Source organism: Rutilus rutilus (genome assembly GCF_951802725.1).
Source record: "Rutilus rutilus genome assembly, chromosome: 6".
Taxonomy (NCBI): Eukaryota; Metazoa; Chordata; class Actinopteri; order Cypriniformes; family Leuciscidae; genus Rutilus; species Rutilus rutilus.
The window spans coordinates 11,298,966-11,319,723 of NC_140214.1; the positions used below are offsets into that span (position 1 = coordinate 11,298,966).

Genomic DNA, 20,758 nt, shown 5'->3' on the forward strand with positions numbered 1-20,758 from the left:
TAGTACTTTTTATTCATCAGCTCTCAGAGATGAGGATCAATGTTCAAAGATTCAAAACTGGACAGGTGATCATTTGTCCAACATTTAGTTTAATTGTGATTCTTCCATGTGTGTCGACAGCTACCAAAATAAGAAACTAATACCACATTTGATTAGTGACCTGAAATTGACTGCAGTTTTGTGAAGTGCTTACAGAATTAAACTGACACCGCAGATCCTTGTCTTCTTCTCATGATAAAAGTAATGTTACAAATCATCTTTAATTTAGGTTTTAATTCCATTAAGTGAATGTGTTGTGGGCTCCCTCTCTTTAAATAATGGCAATAAGAGATCTTTTATGGAAGGGATTTGGGGAAATTGCAGAAACAGAGAATAAGTTAGTTTATTAAATGCATTTATTCAGTCGTTTGTTGAATGTGATCTGCTAGAACTGCATGTACATACACTATTTGAAGATACAAAGCTGTCAGCGCTAAATAATGAAAAGAAAAATCACATTGAATTCTTTTGTTCTGTTAGGTGAAGAAAATATAGTTGATTTCTAACAACAAGCATAACTGCAACTTGTGAATAAAAAAAATATTAATATTGTGCTGATAATATTTGGATTAAACATAAGAAACATTGTCAAAATCAAGAAATGACAGTGATATCTTGAGAATATCTCTCACAATATTATTTGTGGAATCTCTGCATATAATCTCTATATTGATAGATCACAGAGTTTCATTTTTGAGCCCTGTCCTGTCCATGATATAGTACCTCTAAACCCAGGATAGAGAGGCTGAGTGAATGTGGTGTGGACTTTGTGAATGAGGGTCATTGTGTCAGAGACGCTGTAGAAGGACAGAGTTCCTGCACCGTGATCCACATACACTCCTATTCTAGAGGAGATGGAGACTACAGGGAGTTTAGTCTGTTTGTTATTATGCCAGAATGAGCAACTGGATTCAGAGCAGGACAAATTCCAGGATTGATCATTATATCCAAACGCACATTCATCTCCCCGTCCCTTCCTACTGATGCTCTTATATGACACTGATATATCCACTTTACCACTCCTCTCAACCTCCCAGTAACAGCGTCCACACACACTATCTCGACACAACACCTGAGGATAACCATAAAATCTGTCTGGATGATCAGGATACCACTGGACTTTGTCAGTGTATTTAATCACTCTGTTCCCTTCAGACAGTGCCAGGTTTTTATTAACTGTGTTTGGATCCAAAGTGTGTTGACGGGAATCTGATGAAGATAAAACACATAATCTACATTTATCAAGTAATACATGACTTTCAGTCTTAAAAATAAAACACCAGAGATTTATTATATTTAGGTTTTTAAATACATGGAAAGTTACAGTCATGTTATATACTTTAGGAAAAAAAGATTCACAACATCTGCCTCACTGTTAACATTATTGTATTGGTGTGTCTGCATGTGTTTGGAGTTGACCATCAGAAATTATAGTTACAAATTTTGAATTGAAAAGTCAAATCTATTTATTTTCTATTTATTTTATGTCCTGTTTAAAAGTTTTAAAATCTCTTTTCAGCAGCTGTACAAACTCAGCAGCCTCACAAACTGTACAGTTGAGCTGAAGGTCCATTGTAATGTTTATCTACCAAAACAGAACCTAGCAGTGAGTGATGAACACAAGTGACCAGACGAGGGGACTCATTTATAAAACGGGTACGCACAGATTTGAACAGAGTGTCGTGCCACGTCAGGGTCTAAGCAGTCTGAGAACTGCAGGTATTTGGAAATCTAAGCAATTCTTGTCACTCGCCATTTTCAAGTAAAGTATTTGGACGTTGACTAGTGATCTTTATGTGTCACAGGTTGACACTTAAAGGGTTAGTTCACTCAAAAGTGAAAATTCTGTCAGTAATTACTCACCCTCATGTCGTTCCAAACCCGTAAGAACTTCGTTCATCTTCAGAACACAAATTAAGATGTTTTTTTATGAAATCTGAGAGCTTTCTGACCCCTTTCTGACCCCCCCTAAACTACAAATTTACCACTTTCAAGGCCCAGAAAGGTAGTAAAGACATTGATAAAATAGTCCATGTGACTACAGTGGTTCAATCTTAATTATATGAAGCGACGAGAATAGTTTTTGAGCAAAAACCCCCCAAAAATAACGACTTTATTCAACATTTTCTTCTCTTCCGAGTCTCTGGCGCTGCTCACGTGAGCACCACGATGCATGTGTGTGTTTTTGACGCAGGAGCCGGTCAAATCTGAGCTGGCGTTCTGACCCAGAACCCGGAAGAGCTGCATTGTTTACAACGTGAACAGCATCAGAGACTGCACGTCATTATTATCTGTATTTTATTTTATTTTTTGCACATAAAAAGTATTTTTGTTGCTTCATAAAATTAAGTTTGAACCACTGTAGTCACATGGACTATTTTAACAATGTCTTTACTACCTTTCTGGGCCTTGAAAGTGGTAATAAAGTTACAGTCTATGAGGGGGAATCACGACTTGCTTTACACGACGTTACATACATCAACAACATATGAAGCAGGCTCTATGGAAGACACTAGCAGCATTTCAGACGTGAATCATAGCATGACTTGTACCAGCTATAACCCAGCGCACAGGAGAATAAAATGCTCAATAAATCTTTTTTTGTCTTGGTGTGCCCTCTGGCGTCATCAGTTGATGCTGCAGAGAAAATATTTGTAAGTTGAGTACTATTTTCTTTAATATATATATATATATATATATATATATATATATATATATATATATACATACTTTGTAGCAAATAGAAATAAAAAAGGAATAAAGAAATAAAAAAAATAAAAACATTTTAGAAATAAAAAAACTGTATAAGTGGAAAATGATGAATGTTTAGCAAAAATATATAACAATTTGCATTTTAAAGAAATAACAATGAAAACTAAATATACACCAATTAAAAAAAAATTATTGTTACCATTAAGGTAATGCATAGAAAAATGTCCATCACATTTTTATCATTTCACATGTTCTTAAAAAACATTTAGGTAATCTATATTGTTTCAATACTCAGGTTCAGATTCTCCATAAACACAGGATAGAGGCTCAGTGAGTTAATATAGTATTGACACCTTTATTTTTGATCAGGATAATTAAAGGTCATTTGTTTATGCAAGGGATTTGCTGGAACAGAGAGAATAAGCTCATGAAAACTGCAGATGGATGTACATACACTCTTTGAAGATACAGAGCTGTTCTGTGAGGTGAAGAAAACAGATCTGATTTATTTGTAAAAGACAATGTCGGACATAACAAATAAGCATCATTACAATTCACGACTAAAATCACTTAATGCTAATGATTACAATTGTGTTGTTAATGTTTTGAGTAAACATCATAAAAAAATGTCAATAACATGACAATTATATTTTGAGAATATAATTCTCACAGTATCTGTACCATCTATATTGTTAGATCACAGAATGTCACTTTTGAACAAATCAAAACATTTCTTGTAATAAATCCAATAACCCGAAACCCAGGATAGAGAGGCTGAGTGAATGTGGTGTGGACTCTGTGAATGAGGGTCATTGTGTCAGAGACGCTGTAGTAGGACAGAGTTCCTGCACCGTGATCCACATACACTCCTATTCTAGAGGAGCTGGAGACTACAGGGAGTTTAGTCTGTTTGTTATTGTGCCAGAATGAGCAACTGGAGTCAGAGCAGAACAAACACCAGGACTGATCATTACCTCCAAATCTACACTCATCTCTCCGTCCCTTCCTGCTGATGCTCTTATATGACACTGATATACCCACCTCACCACTCCACTCAACCTCCCAGTAACAGCATCCACACACACTATCTTTACTCAACACCTGAAGAAGACCATCAAATCTGTCTGGATGATCAGGATACCGCTGTTCTGTGTTAGTGTATTTAACCACTCTGTTCCCTTCAGACAGTACCAGGTATTTATTCACTGTGTTTGGATCCAAAGAGAGCTGACTGGAATCTGTTTAAGATAAAAAGTCATACAAATAAAACAACAGACCTTTACATTTAGTATTTTATATATATGAAAAAAGTCTGTGATGTTACTTTAGGGAAAAAGCTACACAACATCTGCCTCACTGTTATCAACATCATTGTGTTGGTGTGTCCGTATGTGTTTGGAGTTGATCAGAAGAAATTATAGTTGGTTAAAAATGTAGAATTGAAAAGTCAATTCAAATTTCTGTTTAGTTTTTAGTCCTGTTCAAATGTTTTAAAGACATCAGCTCTATCAAAAACTGTACAGTTTACAGCTAAAGGTCCATTTTAATGTTTCTCTGTCAAAACTAAAACTAGCAGTGTCCAGACCAGGACCTTTAACTAACCCAGTAAGATAAACTACCTTTGCGAAAAAGACGTTTATTTAAGTGTGTAATTAGTATACTTTTTTAAACAAAAAATAAGAAAGTATACTTTCAGTCTATCTTTTATATACTTCTCAGAAATATACTTTATGTACTTCTCAGAAATATCTTTAAAATTGCACTTAAGTATACTCTTCTTATACTGACAGAAAGGTCTAAGTATATTTGGCCTACTTGTACCTATCTTTTGATAGAGATATAATTAAAAGAAGTACAATTAAGTATTCTAAGTATACTTGGCTTGTAGTTGTGTTTAATCTTTTGATAAGTCTATTAAATACATTTTCCAGGTTTATATACTGTCTTATTGTCAGGGTTATTGCAGGTTGAAGACGAGGAGACAGGATTTCAATACATCTGGTTTATTTCCAAACTCAGAATACAGGAATGCTCAGGAACTTAGGAACTTCAGAAACTCAGGAATACAATTACATACAACACTAACACTGACCTTGACACTTCAACGACCGACCAAGACTGAAGGAACACAGGGCTTAAATACACAAGGAAACAGATCAGGGAAATTAGACACAGCTGACACAGATGAACTAATTAAACAGACCGGGGAAAACAGGACTAGACCAAAATCACATAAGACAGGGGAAAACGGATCACAGAAACTGAAAACACTGAAACAGATTCAAAAACAGAACTCAAAAAACCTCAAACTGTCACAGTACCCCCCCCTCCCCAAAGGCGCGTCCTCGCGCCGTATAAAACATCCAAAGGGGTGGGAGGGTGGGCATCCTGGACTCCAGGACGGTCCAGGCGGAGCAGGCTGATCCGGGGACGGAGCAGGCTGTGGGCGTGGCCAGGGCAGAGCTGTCGGACCCTCGGACGTCCAGGGCGGTGGTGACCCTTCGGGTGGCCATGGTGGTGAGGACCCTTCGGGTGGCCATGGTGGTGAGGACCCTTCGGGTGGCCATGGTGGTGAGGACCCTTCGGGTGGCCATGGTGGTGAGGACCCTTCGGGTGGCCATGGTGGTGAGGACCCTTCGGGTGGCCATGGCGGTGAGGACCCTTCGGGTGGCCATGGCGGTGATGATCCTTCGGGTGGCCATGGCGGTGATGTTTTTTCAGGTGGCCATGGTGGTACTGGGAACCGCGTCGGAGAGCCCTCCGCTGTCCCTCTAGCAGGTATACTGCGCCCCCCCAAAGTTTTAATGGGAAAATTGACAGGAAAGGGGGGGTCCAGCGGCGAAGAGGGCTCTGTACTGGACAGGACCTGTGGCGATGAGGGCTCTGTGCTGGGCAACGATGAGGGCTCCGTGCTGGGCAGGACCAGCGGTGAAGGCTCTGGGCTGGACAGGACCAGCGGTGAAGGCTCTGTGTTGGGCAGCGCCAGCGGTGAAGGCTCGGTGCTGGACAGGACCAGCGGTGAAGGCTCGGTGCTGGACAGGACCAGCGGCGAAGGCTCTGGGCTGGACAGGACCAGCGGCGAAGAAGGCTCGGTGCTGGACAGGACCAGCGGCGAAGGAAGCTCTTGCTCGAAGACTGGCTCTGGCTCTTGCTCGAAGACTGGCTCTGGCTCTTGCTCGAAGACTGGCTCTGGCTCTTGCTCGAAGACTGGCTCTGGCTCTTGCTCGAAGACTGGCTCTGGCTCTTGCTCGAAGACTGGCTCTGGCTCTTGCTCGAAGACTGGCTCTGGCTCTTGCTCGAAGACTGGCTCTGGCTCTTGCTCGAAGACTGGCTCTGGCTCTTGCTCGAAGACTGGCTCTGGCTCTTGCTCGAAGACTGGCTCTGGCTCTTGCTCGAAGACTGGCTCTGGCGGGCAGGCGACCGGAACTGGACTCGTAACTGGATTTGGAACTGGACTCGGAACTGGACTGATGGCTGAAACTGGACTCGGAACTGGACTGATGGCTGAAACTGGACTCGGACCTGGGCTGATGGCTGAAACTGGACTCGGACCTGGGCTGATGGTTGGATTAGTGGATCTGGTGAGACGTGGAACAGATCTGAGAGCTACCCGGACTGACATCAAAGCTGGGTCAAACATTTTGGAGGTTAAATCAGCACTGTTAGAGATGAACTTACGTGCTCTGGGCCATGTGATCTCAGACAGAGGTCCAGAACGGATTTGTGGCTTAGTGGGGAGTGGTACAGTGGGTTTGTCTGTGCTGGTAGTATGAGTTGGTTTGGCTGGGCTAAATGAATTTGTGAAAATAAAACTCTCCCGGCAGATGGCAACTACTTCTCTCCAGTTCAGCCCCGTGAAATCGGGAAATGGTCGAGGATCAATGGATCCGACTCCGATCATAAAATTTGTTATAATGGTTTCATCACTCCAATCACTGTTAGCAGCCAAGTCACAAAACTTATCCATAAACTCCAGCAGATCACAACTTTCTCTCACCATCTTCACGAGCTGATCCCAGCACATCTTTGGAGGAGGTTATGTTCCGTAACTCAGAGGGGGAAGATTCTCACTGCAGTCAAACAGTCTCCTTTCTTTTTAGGTCGGTCGTTCTGTCAGGGTTATTGCAGGTTGAAGACGAGGAGACAGGATTTCAATACATCTGGTTTATTTCCAAACTCAGAATACAGGAATGCTCAGGAACTTAGGAACTTCAGAAACTCAGGAATACAATTACATACAACACTAACACTGACCTTGACACTTCAACGACCGACCAAGACTGAAGGAACACAGGGCTTAAATACACAAGGAAACAGATCAGGGAAATTAGACACAGCTGACACAGATGAACTAATTAAACAGACCGGGGAAAACAGGACTAGACCAAAATCACATAAGACAGGGGAAAACGGATCACAGAAACTGAAAACACTGAAACAGATTCAAAAACAGAACTCAAAAAACCTCAAACTGTCACACTTATAAACTTACATTGTTTGAAAATATTGATTTATAAAAAAAAAAAACAGATATGTTCCTTATTCTGAGTATCTGAATGTTTGTGTAGGCTAGTACACTGATAGAGTACTTAGGAATTTACTTTAAATCTATTTAACTTTTCCATAATGTTCTGCCTAACATTACTGAATGAAATGACGACCCAGCTATAGGACTGTGAAGCTTTGGGGTGTTGATGGACTCGATCCACTGCATCTATATTGATCATCGTTCTGAATCCCATCCGGACGAAGTCTTGGACAAAAATTTTCTCAGCTTTTTGTTTGTGTTGATTTTCTTTAATAAACGTACCCACATTCAAGTGTTGATAAAAAAGTATGCATGAAGATATAATAAAATGTTTTTAAACTTAGTTAAAGTGCAGTTAAAGGTATATTTCAAGTATAAAAAATCAATACCTAAATAAGAACATAGTAGTATTCTTAAAGTGCAAAAATAATATATAAATAGTAAATTATAAGTATGATGTTATGTTCACTTAAAGAAAACTTACAAGTATACTTGCAGTATCAAACTACTAAACTAGTTGTTTACTGAGAGTACACTTCAATGTGTACTTTCATAAACTAAAAAAATTATAAAAAGTTACAACTAGTATAAAAATTACTACTAGTATAAAAAGTATACTTATAAGGTCATAAATCAAGAGCGTTATATGCAGTTCTGCACAGTTCAGTCTGATTGCTGATATATAATAAGTACTAAAGTTTGTCTCTTTATGTACATATATGATCATAGAGACTTACATTGGAGAAACTCCTCATGGGTCTTCGGTTCAGGGGTGGGAATGATGTTAATGTTTCTCACTGTGGAAACCAACAGACATTTTATTGTAAATATTGTAAAATAATATAAAATAAGTTTAATTATAAAACATTTAAGAATATTTTAAACATGCATTGTTTTTTACATGACATCATGTGATACATGTCAGTAAATGTAAAGCTTACCTCTGCCAGATATCTTCTTTATTTCCTCTCTGCAGAAATGCTCCAGTTTCTCTCTCAGAAGAGACACAGATTTACCAACATCATCAAAAGAGAGACGAGGACTGACAGTGATGCTGGACGAGTCTGTAGATCCAGGAGGGACAGAGAGAGACTGGAAACTCTACACAGACACAATAGAAACACCAGCTAAAGACAGAAAGCTCAATTTCAAAATCAATTTGTTTGTCAGATCTCTGTTACCTGGAGGAAATTAATGTGATGTTCTGTGTGTGAAAGCTGCTCCAGCTCAGTGTCTCTCCTCCTCAGATCCTCAATCTCCTGCTCCAGTCGCTCCAGTCGTTCTTCAGCTCGACTCACTGCAGTCTTTTCCTGGTCTCTGATCAGCTGTCTCACCTCAGAGCGGCTTCTCTCAATGGAGCGGATCAGCTCAGTAAAGATCCTCTCACTGTCCTCCACTGCTGCCTGTGCAGAGCGCTGTTAGGACACACAGAGACGCATTAGAACCAGTCCATTCACTCAGCTCTTACTGGTCCCTCACACAGCCTGTTCCCCACAGTGGGCTTCAGTGGGACTGAAAGAGCTCCAGCACTGGCTCCTCACGGACTGACTGGAGGAGAGTCCTAACTGAGTCTGAAACAGCTCTTCCAGCAGTTCTTCTGCTCTAAACTCACCTTGTGAGACTCTACAGCCTCTCTCAGCTCCTCAAGCTCCTTCAGTTTCTCCTCGATTCTCTGCTGGTATTTTCTTTGCATCTTACCTAATTGTCTCTGTAGGAATAACAAATAAAAAATGAATCTGATAAATTATACTGCACAAAAAGTAATTGCCTCAAGTAAAAAAATATATATTTTTGGGAGATCCCAGGAAGTAACGTCTTGGAAAATTATCTTGGATTATGTAGATGGGATTATGGGATTAAAGATTTTTATTAGGAGACACATCTACTGAGTTCATACCTGTTTCTCAGTCCTCTCTGCTGCAGCTGATACAGTGTCATGGTTTTTGTGTTCATCCATTGTACACAAATAACATATACAGTGTTGATCAGTACGACAGTAAATCTCCAGTAGTTTCTCATGTTGAGGGCAGATCATCTCCTGAAGTCGTCCAGTGGCGTCCATTAGATTGTGTCTCTTACTTTTGAAGAAACTCTCATGTTGTTCCAGATGATTTTGACAGTAAGAGTTCAGACACACCAGACAGGATTTGATGGCTTTGTTTTTGTCCCCAGTACAGACGTCACACTCCACATCTCCAGATTCAGTGTAACACTGAGCAGGACGAGCTTGTAGTTTTGCCTTCTTGAGTTTCTCCACCACTTCAGCCAGCATGGTGTTTTTACCTAAAACAGGTCTTGTAGTGAAGGTCTGTCTGCACTGAGGGCAGCAGTAGACTCCCTTCTGATCATCCTGATCCCAGCAGCCTGTGATACAGATCATACAGTAACTGTGTCCACAGGGAATGGTCACTGGATTCTTCAGTAGATCCAGACAGATTGAACAACTGAACTGATCCTGAGCCAAAGAAACACTGGATTCTGCCATTTTATTGCACAGATAGAGGGACATCCACAACGGTTCGACAGCAGCTTGAGCTTAGGTTTCAATTTCTCTGAACTGAAACATTTCCTGGTTTTAAAACATGTGCAAATGTGCCAGTCATATAATAAACACGACCACTAGAAGGCAGTCTTATACAGAAACTCATTATAAAAGTTAAGATAGTTAGATAGATAGACAGATAGATAGATAGTGTGTAATGGTTCTTCTCTGTAAAAAAAATTGAACCAAACTGATGTTCTCCTCCCATGGTTCAATGTGGATTGATTGGGCAAACTCCCATGAACCCTCCAGGACCATGGAGAGGGTATAGAGCTGGTCCAGTGTTCCACTGTAGTTGGAACACACGCTCCGGTCCCCCTTCTTAAAAAGAGGGACCACCACCCGACCCCGGTCTGCCAGCCCAAATAAAACCATTATAAATGTCCTGTTTACCTTTGCCCTTCCTACCTGTCTAACATATACAGAACAATATACAGAAATTTAATAAAGTTATCAAACAGTCTGCACAAAAAGTTATTTGGTTCTACAAAAGTTTAGTCAAGAGCAGAGAGTAATTTTCTCTGTTCCCTTTGTTCTTTGATTAACTTTACTGACAGACAGCATTATTGGCTACTGTCCCTTTAAAACCAGCCGCTGCTGCACGACACATCTCACACGCGCCTCATTCTCTCACAACATTTATGACTTTATTTAACTCATTTATGACTGCTCTTATGAGGGTACTCGACGAAACGGACATTTTGGCATAATTGTGTGTGTTATTGTTCGTTTAAGCGCGAAAGAGAACTAAAGCACGATACTGGCGCGCGTCTTTCTGTGTGTCCCATAGGCCTATAAGACACCTTTCTGAGTGGCGGGACATTCACAGGCAGCGCGTTCTATGAAGGTAAAATGATGCCATAAAGTATTGCATGCGCAGGGTAAGATTTGTGAAAGTGTACATAAGATTGCAAGCGTAAATTAAATTTGCATGCGCAAGAGAAGATTTGTAAAGGTGTAAATCGCCTTTCAAGTGTAAGAAAAAAATATTTGCAGCATTTAACTGTTATTCGTAAGTGTAATTCATATATTGTGAAGCTGCAGCTTCATGCTAACGCAAAATAAATAGGATCTGTATTCCCCTGACTTCCATTTTTCCGCGCGAACACTTTTGGCACGGTTTTTGCGCTCAAATACGGCCAAAAGTATTGCAGGCCCGTGAACAGCAATTTGCGACCGAAAACAACAGAGTTAGGAACTGCAAAACAGATTCACTGCATGAAATCAAACTTTGTGTAAAAAATAAACTGTTGCAAATGTCTAAATGTGTGCATAGGGCAACAAAGTTCCCGAAATAACCCGATTTGTACAGTTCCGTCTTTCTTTTACCTGCGCTTCCAGTTTTGGCACGATTCTCTCACTCATTGAGTTTTGCAAGCGCGAAGAGGAGGGCGGGTCCACCTTCTTCATGTAGCCAATCAGATGAGCTTCTCGCTGACTCTATGTTTACTCTTATCTGATTGGTTCAATAAACACGCCAGTCACCAGAACACATCTTTATCTTCATTTGGCTCAGAAACCTTCTGGTTGCCGAAATGGTACTTTTAATGCACACATACATGTTAAATAAATAGATAAACAAATAAAGAAACAAATAAGTCATGATTGCTTAATAAGCTGTGCACCATAGGATGACTATATGAGTACATACTGAATTTCGAGCTGGTGTGTTAAAAAAAAATTGTATCTGAACTACTGCATGCATAATTTCACCTGTCTACTGATAGGGGGATTCCACTATTATTATGTTACAATAATATTTTTTCGTGTGTTAAAGAGCATCTCTAAATTATGCACCATTTATCACCTGCAATGCCATCGTGTAACCACTAGATGGCTGTATAGCCCTATATATGAACATATCAAGACGCTGTATATTCCCTGGTTGCTGGGTTTTTATTCAGACATAATTAGTTACTTTTTGTAAAGGTTGAGTTTAAGTTGATTTAGTATCAGTTTTTCATTACAGTCAAATCTGGACAAAAAGAAAGCATTTTGTTATTTATACTAGCTACATATAATAGCTTGATAAGTCACACAAAAGTAATCACTAAATCAGAATTAATATTGGCAGTGCGACCAAGACAATATTTCAAAATATGTAATTGAGTGTTAAATGCCTCGAACAGAGACATGATGTGAAAAACACTGCATCAGAATTGTATTATTACATAAAGAATGGGTATTAAATGTTTTGATTGTAAAGTTTAACATCTGCTCAGTGGTGTAACAGATTATATAACATATCAAATTTCAATCCAGTAACGTTAACACCAGCTTGAAATTCAGTATGAATGTTAGTCAGCTTTAATCAGCCTAATGGTGCACAGCTTATTAAGCAATCATGACTTATTTGTTTCTTTATTTGTTTATCTATTTATTTAACATGTATGTGTGCATTAAAAGTACCATTTCGGCAACCAGAAGGTTTCTGAGCCAAATGAAGATAAAGATGTGTTCTGGTGACTGGCGTGTTTATTGAACCAATCAGATAAGAGTAAACATAGAGTCAGCGAGAAGCTCATCTGATTGGCTACATGAAGAAGGTGGACCCGCCCTCCTCTTCGCGCTTGCAAAACTCAATGAGTGAGAGAATCGTGCCAAAACTGGAAGCGCAGGTAAAAGAAAGACGGAACTGTACAAATCGGGTTATTTCGGGAACTTTGTTGCCCTATGCACACATTTAGACATTTGCAACAGTTTATTTTTTACACAAAGTTTGATTTCATGCAGTGAATCTGTTTTGCAGTTCCTAACTCTGTTGTTTTCGGTCGCAAATTGCTGTTCACGGGCCTGCAATACTTTTGGCCGTATTTGAGCGCAAAAACCGTGCCAAAAGTGTTCGCGCGGAAAAATGGAAGTCAGGGGAATACAGATCCTATTTATTTTGCGTTAGCATGAAGCTGCAGCTTCACAATATATGAATTACACTTACGAATAACAGTTAAATGCTGCAAATATTTTTTTCTTACACTTGAAAGGCGATTTACACCTTTACAAATCTTCTCTTGCGCATGCAAATTTAATTTACGCTTGCAATCAGGGGCGTCATGCAAGCCAAAATTCTGGGGGGGCACAATCTGAGACGTTGCAATTGTTTTCTGATGGGTGATATGGATCATGTTAGGAGGGGTCAGGGGGTTTCTCCCCCTGAAAATTTTTAAATTCTGGCTGCTAAACATACCATTTCAATGCAGTTTGGGAGGGACAGAAATACCTTAACGGAGATAGCAGCAACCCTCCTTTATCCGAGGACTAAGTTAAAGTATCTATTTTGTAAGTTTATGTAAAAGACAGGTTGATGAAAGAACTGTAAGAACAAATTCAAAAGCTTTTGAAGTCTACTTCATTAAAGCATGTTTACACACACACTTACTGTACACTTAGGCCTACTACACATGATTTTAAAAACAGTACCATTGCAGTTTTTATGTTATGATTTTAAATTGGTATGTGACCTAAGAACGATCTTACATTAAAGGTACATAGAGGTACATAAAGGTGCTGAGGTCTGACTTTGTGGTGCTCTGAAATTAAGTTATTTTAATATTAATATGTGATGAAGGACTTTGAAAGAAAGCGTATAACTAGACGCAGCAGGCGCGAATTTGACGCGCTATTCGCGTCCGGTAGGAGCGCACAGTATAGCCTACATCACGGTCATAGCGATCTGTATAACAACTATGCTGTAGCTTTCGAATCTTTTTTCACTGCATTTGAATTAGCTGCCTGATCCGTGAAGAACCGTGAATAACAAATTTAACACCCTCGTTTCTATGAAACTGAAAACAATTGAACCAGCTGGAGACTATGACACAAGACAAAACAGAACAGATGTTTCAAAACCGATCAGATAACGTTACTATGGCTTTGTATGGCAGTAACGTTAGCCAACTAGTATACGGTTAGACTAGGCTAGCTATCGATAACGTTACACTGACACAACTTAAGTTAATGCTCTGAATTCGCAGCTAATATCAAATCCATAACTTTATGATCAAGTAAAAATTTCCAGGTCAACCACAAATAATCCCACTACCTTTTAATATCATCCGATAACTAATTCAATGCTGATTTGTTGCTTTGCCCACTTACCACTTCAAGAGCATCTGTAAAACATTGCCAGCTCAACGTGCGAGACGAGTGAGTTGCTTGAACATACACAGCAAAGATTCACGTCAAGCGCTCTAGATTTGATTCACAGACACCATATTAGGAAAAAGGGCTGATGCTGACCGATTTATTACACATCCAGAAGAATACATTTGAGTCGTTATAGGCTCTGGTATATTATGGAGCATAATAGGAATAAAGTTGTGACAAAAAAAATATCAGGGAGGAAAAATCTGAGGGGGCACGTGCCCCCTCACTTTGAATGGGCATGACGCCACTGCTTGCAATCTTATGTACACTTTCACAAATCTTACCCTGCGCATGCAATACTTTATGGCATCATTTTACCTTCATACGTTCTCTTTTGTCTTGTCGCGCTTAAATGGTTTAAAAGCATTTGCATGAATAAGAGCAGGATCATGTAATGTAACGCTACCCAACGAATGACAAAAATGAACAGATCCGTGAATTGCGTTAAATATTTTAACGTTAAACTGGACAAAAATGAATCGCATCACATTGTTAACGCGTTAATGTTGACAGCCCTAGTTTTTAATGTCAATCAAACAACAAAAGATAAGAAATCATCATTGTAACTTTAATAATGATTCATCTTTATTTGATTTATAGTGAAGATTATAGGCCTATGCAATGTTATTTTACATTTGAGCACTTAATTACATTTTTGTACCAGAAAACTACTCCCACTAAACATCAGACGTCTATTGGACAGGCAGATCATGTCTATATTGCGTCAGTCGGTCCAAGACCAATTTTTGACCTTTATGCAACGTGCAATCTAGGTCTGCTATTTGGACATCTAACCATGACCCCACCTGGACGTCAATATAATGTTCAATATTTGAACGCCGGAATAGGTAATTTTCTGGATGTTATGTGGACGTCTAAGACAGGTGCAGGAAATTGACATGATCTAGGTTTGCAAAGTTACCTCCAAATGAGGTCTTTTCTACGTCATGTTTGGAAGTCAGATTTTGGTTCCCTGAAGGTGCAGACTGTGACGCCATGTGGACGTCTAAGACAGGTGCAGGAAATTGACATGAATATTTTTTATTTTATTTACAAATATCAACATTGTTATTATCAACATGATTAATATATATGAATACAGATTATTTATATTTATTTAAGATCATTTTCCAAAAACTCTATTTGATCGTCTCAGCATCAGGTGATAACTGGAGACGCGTACAAAGGTGTGATACTGTAGCTCTAGCTCAAACAGTAGAACGTTGGCGCTTGTAATGCTAAGATCACGAGTTCGAGTCCCAGGAAAAGCAAGAATAAGGTGTGTGTGTGTGTGTGTGTGTGTGTGTGTGTGTGTGTGTGTGTGTGTGTGTGTGGTCTCATGAGAAAAAGCCGCTGTTTTGTTTGAGCGCGATTATTGTTTGGAAAAGACGCACAGTATCTAATAAAACACACGATCCACAGCAAGCCGACCCCGTCTCCTTCCTTCTTCCCACAAACGAACTTTTGTGGACGGACGTCAACATTAGACGTGCGGAAGACGTCGGAAAAAGACGTAATCTGGCGTCACAGTCTGCACCTTCAAGGGAAGCAAAATTGGACGTGCAAAAACGACGTAGAAAATACGTCGTTTCGACGTGTCTATGCGCAGTGGGCTGTTAGATACCTAACCGGAATAGGCTATTATTATTTATTTATTTTTTGTATTTTTGTTTTATTTATTTGTGATGTTGCTTGTAGTTTGATTATTTCTTATTTTCTTTATTTTTATTTGACAGTAATCCATTTTTCCCTGAACATACCGAACCCTACCGAAACCGTGACCCTAAAACCATGATAAAAACCGAACTTTGTAATTTAATAGATAGATAGATAGATAGATAGATAGATAGATAGATAGATAGATAGATAGATAGATTGGTTGATTGATTTTTTTTTTATAGAATGCATTTAAGCAAAATGTATTCATTTAATTTTACATGTACGTTTATCAACCTTGAACTTTGAACTGAGCTTCCTGTTTCACAGCTGAGCTTTTAGTTTAACAGCCAGTGAATCAACTCAAATAGTTTGTGTAGATTATCCCGCGCGCCCTCACCACGGGAACAGCAGGAGGTGCGCGCGAGGCTTCGGATCTTTTGCCATTCAAACCGCGCGGGGGGCGGAGCCAACAGGCAGTGAGCCGACTCAGCGGAGTCTCTGCAAACTTGGCAGGAACCGAAGCCTTCGCTGTTTACCGAGGCGCGTGTCACACCGGCATACAAAGTCACCTCGCGCCGTGTCTTTATATCCCGTCCCGAAGCGCGCCTCGCGAGCCCCGGTGTCACTGCGCTCGTGGAAGAGAAAACTTTTTCCTGCTCTCGCGACTGGCAGTGGGACACATGATAGTTCCCAACATCTGTATGGTCTGAAACAAAGACGTGTCTCTGCGCGAGAGAGAAACAAACTGGCTCCGGGGGTCTAGAGATCAGTGAGATGCAGTGAGGGACCGCATGACACTTTTCACTGACACGTATGGCTCGGCTCGTCGACTCCTATGAAGACCTCAGAGATTCATTATTATAAGGACAATGGATAACTTTTTCACCGAGGTAAGTTGGATATTAAAATACTATTTTCATGTTGCTATAAGAAGGATGTTCTGCTGTTTCTGTTCCAGAAAACAAAATACATGAAAGTATATAACAATTCCCGTTGGGTTTGTACTAAGAAAATAACCGGCTGTATACCTTATATAGTTTGTATGTATATGTAGTTTGTTTGATGTTCAGGACTCCCTCACCCTCACATCTCCCTCACATCTCCCTCACTGCCTCGGTTCTGAATGGTTCGGGTCATTCCCAGCGGAGCTCGCAGGCATTTCCTTACCTTTCTTCTCGTTTCCTAATCTACATCCCAGCGCTATTATTAGAAGTGTTCACTGTACGCTGACTGAATTAATGTAGTGTTTCATTAGTGATAATTTTATACAAAGCATGGCATTTAGAAATAGCATTTAATAGTAATACAAATTAAATAGATTTAGTATTATAAAGTAGTGATGTAATATAAATTACATTAATGGAAAAAAATATTCTGGTCAAGCTGGGGTAAGTAATTGTAACCCTTTATTAAACAAAACAAATGAAATGGAAGATAAAAAATGTCCACCCTGTTAGGCATGTCTGTTTACTTTTTTAAAGTACTACATTATTGATAGTCTTGTAAATTTTCATTGTCACTGAATTGTTAGTGGTTTTTTTTTGTTGTTGCTGAAATTATGAAATTATTGCGGAAAAACTGCTTAACAGGGTGGACAGAATAATAACAGGGTGGACAAGTGTTATAAAGAATGGATGATTTCCTATTGCTCGCGTACAACCAGTTACAATTTTAGTTGATTTTGAACTGGATTTAGATGGGAAACAATATGTAAAACATTGCCAACGAACTTTAAATGCACTACTTCTTCAACTTTAAAAAAAATTACTTTCACAATCACTAGTATGTACACTCTCAGTGTCCACTTTGTTAGCTCTTCAGATATAACATGGTCAACACTAACAGGGTGGAAATTCTGATCTAAAATCAGTCTATGCACCGTGTCTGAGCAAAAACAAGCTAACATAGAAGGTTTATCAAATGAAAAATTGCATGGTTTTTAAAACTGTAATTCTAAAAATATGATTTTCCTACTAACTTTTTTCACATTTCCCTAAACAATGTGGACATACTAAGGTTGACTGCATCAAATTTGAAAGATAAAATTAATTAAAATAGTTAAAATAGCCGAGGAACTGAAGTTGTTTTCCCAAGTTGTTTTCCCTCCAAAGAAGTGATAACTGCTTTATGATATGATGTCATTTAATTTTTCCAACTTTCATTTAAAGGGAAAGTAGTCAAAAATAACAAATAATAAAGGGACAAGCTAAAAACCTTGATTATAATTGTTAAAATAAATGTAATAATTGAAAAAATATATATACATTAGAGATAATCATTACTGATATACCCAACAATGAAAAAAAAAAAAAAAAAAAAAAATTGTATTCATTGAAATCCCACCATGTATAGTAAGCGTTGTTACACAGGCCTGGGAACATATGAAAAATGGTTATGTGGTGGTTCAAAACGCTGTAAAATGTTTCAAATTATTTTTTAATCAACTTCAATATGCTTAGAGTTCATATTATGGTGTTTTTTATGACTAAGATAGGTTTAAAATGAATATTGTTCAACATTTTAAGGCAGTAAGATCATGATCTTTACTGGGGACACATAAGGCACCGAATCCCATGAATGACCCAAATTTTTTTTTACAGCCAGTACATGTTTTTAGATGTAACATTCAATAAAAATAAATTATAATTGTAAAGTATATTACTGTTATTTTTGTTATATAATATTTTAATACATTAATATTTTTATAGAAATGTTATGTTAATGTAATGTTATTTTATAGTATGTTATATGGAAATGAAATGAATCCATAACAGTGTTACCAAAAGGTAATTTTGGGGAATACTTGTCAGGACTGGTGTTGATGGAAATGAGACAATAGTATTATTCATTCTCATGACCTGACTGTGAAATGAGTGCGAGATGATGATCAGTAGCACGAGCCACTCCCTTGTGCCGCTACCACATGAGTCACAAGTGAAGGCTTCTAAAATTGGCTTGAGGTGGATCATTAGTCCTACACATTATGCTTTTCACCTGTGAAGGCGTGGCCTAATTAAATAAATCATCTCAATAAAACTTCTCACCTGTACCAGCTCAGAAACATGTGCCAAATCCACATACTGCATAGTAGGTACTACATTTGGTTTGAAACAAACTAGTTACTACATGTAAGTTATAACAGTAAATTATGCATAATTACAAGTAACTAACACTAAATCCGAACCCTAAACATAACTCTGTAGTAAGTACATGTTTAATATTACTCAGTACTTATTTGAGTAAGTACATTGTAACTACGTCACCTTAAAATAAAGTGTATCCAAGTTCTGTAGTATAAATGTGTGTAGTATGAGTAAAACTCAGATGTACAATATCCGCCATGTTGTCACTGTCACGTGACCTACCATCATCAGTTGCCTTGCTTTAATGCTATTAACAAATCCTCTCTCGTGGTCTCATGGGATAGTAAAGTGTCAATTGAAAGTACACTTCAGAATCTCGCCGGAAGTAGTAGGTCATCTGGGTACTTTTCGCCTATGTATTTCGAGTACTATGGATTCGGATACACCACTCAGTTGGCGTACTGTTTTTCACACACTATAGGGTAGAATTCGATTCTGGACGCAGCAATAGACTTTATATTAGGGTTTCAGATGGTCAGAGAGGGAAGCACAAAAAGCAGGGAGCTCCAACTGCACCAGCTTTACACAATAGTGTCAAATGTCCTCCGGCTGCTGCATATCTAGCCTGCGAATCGGTTTCTGGACAAAAGAAGCAGTCTTTAAAAAGAGACAGCGCTGTGTGTGCGGAAACAGATTCAGCCGAAACATGCTTGCGGAATGTGGGGAAGAGCTGAGCTCGTGAATGCCTGTGTCACACACGGCTCTTCTACATGACTGACCTCAGAGAGTATGATTCCTGTCTCACACAAACATGTCTAACCTCACAGAGAGAGATTTCACACACAAATCTGCCCTTTAGCCATTTTCTTCAGCTTTTTGGTTTAGCATGGATGCACATGCACACATTATTGTTTGCAGTTATGGTCGCAGGCATGTATGTCCGTTTTGTTTTAGGTGTGTTTGTGTATGGCCATGTTTGCACAGCAGTGTCACTAAGGTTATTGCCTCCCTGCAGTCCCTATAGGCGGAGCTTGTTCAAAGGTAAACCTCTTTGTTTTCCTGTGAATTGGCCAATCAGAGTCGCAGGTACTGTTTGACAGTTGTGTTTTAGTGCAGAGGAGTGCCATTCTGGGAAAACAAACACTCCAGGTTATTCTTTTTTGAATCCTGAAACAAAAGTCTTATAGGATCAGAGATGCTTTGGGTGCAATTGTGAAATCTCATATAATTATGAGAATCTCATAGAATTAACATTGAATTCTCTTTAAGGTTAAAACTCTCTGTCATCTTTCTTTCCCTGCTAAATTGTCATTAGTATTTAAGCAGACAAACACAAAGGTCTTAGTTATTTAAAGTAGTGAAACACAAAGGGGTGGAGCTTATTTAGCACCTGGTGCACAACAGCCATGAGACACTGTACACATATTATTTGCCTAGTTTAAGTACCATAAACTTCTAGTGTTTTAAAGAAAATTGATGTGCATTTTTAGAGTAAAAAATTATCATATATTATTAAATGTCATATATTTATTAATGTTCACTGACATCCCCAAAGAGAGGTTTTGTAACATTTAAATAACTTAAATTTAAGTTATTTTATATAACAATTTGAATAAATGTTAGATTTTGTCCTCCAAGTAAGTAAACCCCCCACACACTTGGCCATGTACCCCCTTCTGGTTTCCTCATCTGTGCTTGGTCAAGTAATCCTTCTTGTCTGTCTCAAACACACACACACACACACACACACACACACACATTAAATCTTGTGAGTAGCTTAATGATTACACAGTATAGTGATTCAAAGCTGCTTTTAACAAGGAACTCAGGACAGGAAAAGCCCCCAGCATCTACACTGATAAAGAGAAGTAGAGAAATACTGGAAGAGAAAATGTTTTTTGTTTAATTGTTCTTTTGTTCTTAAAGTGTGTGTGTTCCATATTTCTGTTAAACAGACAGTTCACGCAAATTTTTTTTTTTTAAATTATTTACTTACCCTCATGTTGTTTCAAACCTGTATGACTTTCATTTTTCATTTAATCTAAAAAGGAC

General features: G+C 38.8%; 2 protein-coding genes across 4 annotated transcripts in view; one reads left to right on the forward strand and one right to left on the reverse strand.

Moving 5' to 3' along the window:
- Window positions 1-211: 211 nt before the first annotated feature.
- LOC311291598 (tripartite motif-containing protein 16-like) lies at window positions 212-9,843 on the reverse strand. 3 transcript variants are annotated; one of them, XM_084410715.1, is made up of 7 exons: window positions 9,177-9,837; window positions 8,892-8,987; window positions 8,461-8,694; window positions 8,221-8,380; window positions 8,017-8,076; window positions 3,853-3,989; window positions 212-1,111 (listed from the first exon to the last, which is right to left on the reverse strand). In XM_084410715.1, exons 1-7 carry the CDS (start codon window positions 9,786-9,788, stop codon window positions 704-706), a joined length of 1,707 nt encoding a protein of 568 aa, XP_084266841.1. In that variant the 5' UTR covers window positions 9,789-9,837; the 3' UTR covers window positions 212-703. The 3 variants fall into 3 exon arrangements, with proteins under 3 accessions (XP_084266841.1, XP_084266839.1, XP_084266840.1); XM_084410713.1 differs by lacking the exon at window positions 3,853-3,989 and having other exon boundaries at window positions 213-1,248; XM_084410714.1 differs by lacking the exon at window positions 212-1,111 and having other exon boundaries at window positions 2,965-3,989; window positions 9,177-9,843.
- A 6,256-nt stretch (window positions 9,844-16,099) lies between these two features.
- The window catches only part of myo10 (myosin X), a 46,282-nt gene continuing 41,623 nt past the window's right edge, over window positions 16,100-20,758 (forward strand). Inside the window, exon 1 of the mRNA XM_084410624.1 lies at window positions 16,100-16,513. Within this exon, the coding sequence (XP_084266750.1) occupies window positions 16,493-16,513 (21 nt within the window). The 5' untranslated portion in view covers window positions 16,100-16,492. The remainder of the gene's footprint in view (window positions 16,514-20,758) is intronic.

Bases quoted from the DNA above. Each gene is read 5' to 3' on its own strand.
- LOC311291598 (XM_084410714.1), bottom strand. From the start codon at position 9,788: ATGTCCCTCTATCTGTGCAATAAAATGGCAGAATCCAGTGTTTCTTTG. The intron at 8,077-8,220 runs GTAAGCTTTACA...TGGTTTCCACAG, and splicing joins AAAGAAGATATCTGGCAGAG to TGAGAAACATTAACATCATT. The intron at 3,990-8,016 runs GTAAGTCTCTAT...TATCTTAAACAG, and splicing joins CCATGAGGAGTTTCTCCAAT to ATTCCAGTCAGCTCTCTTTG.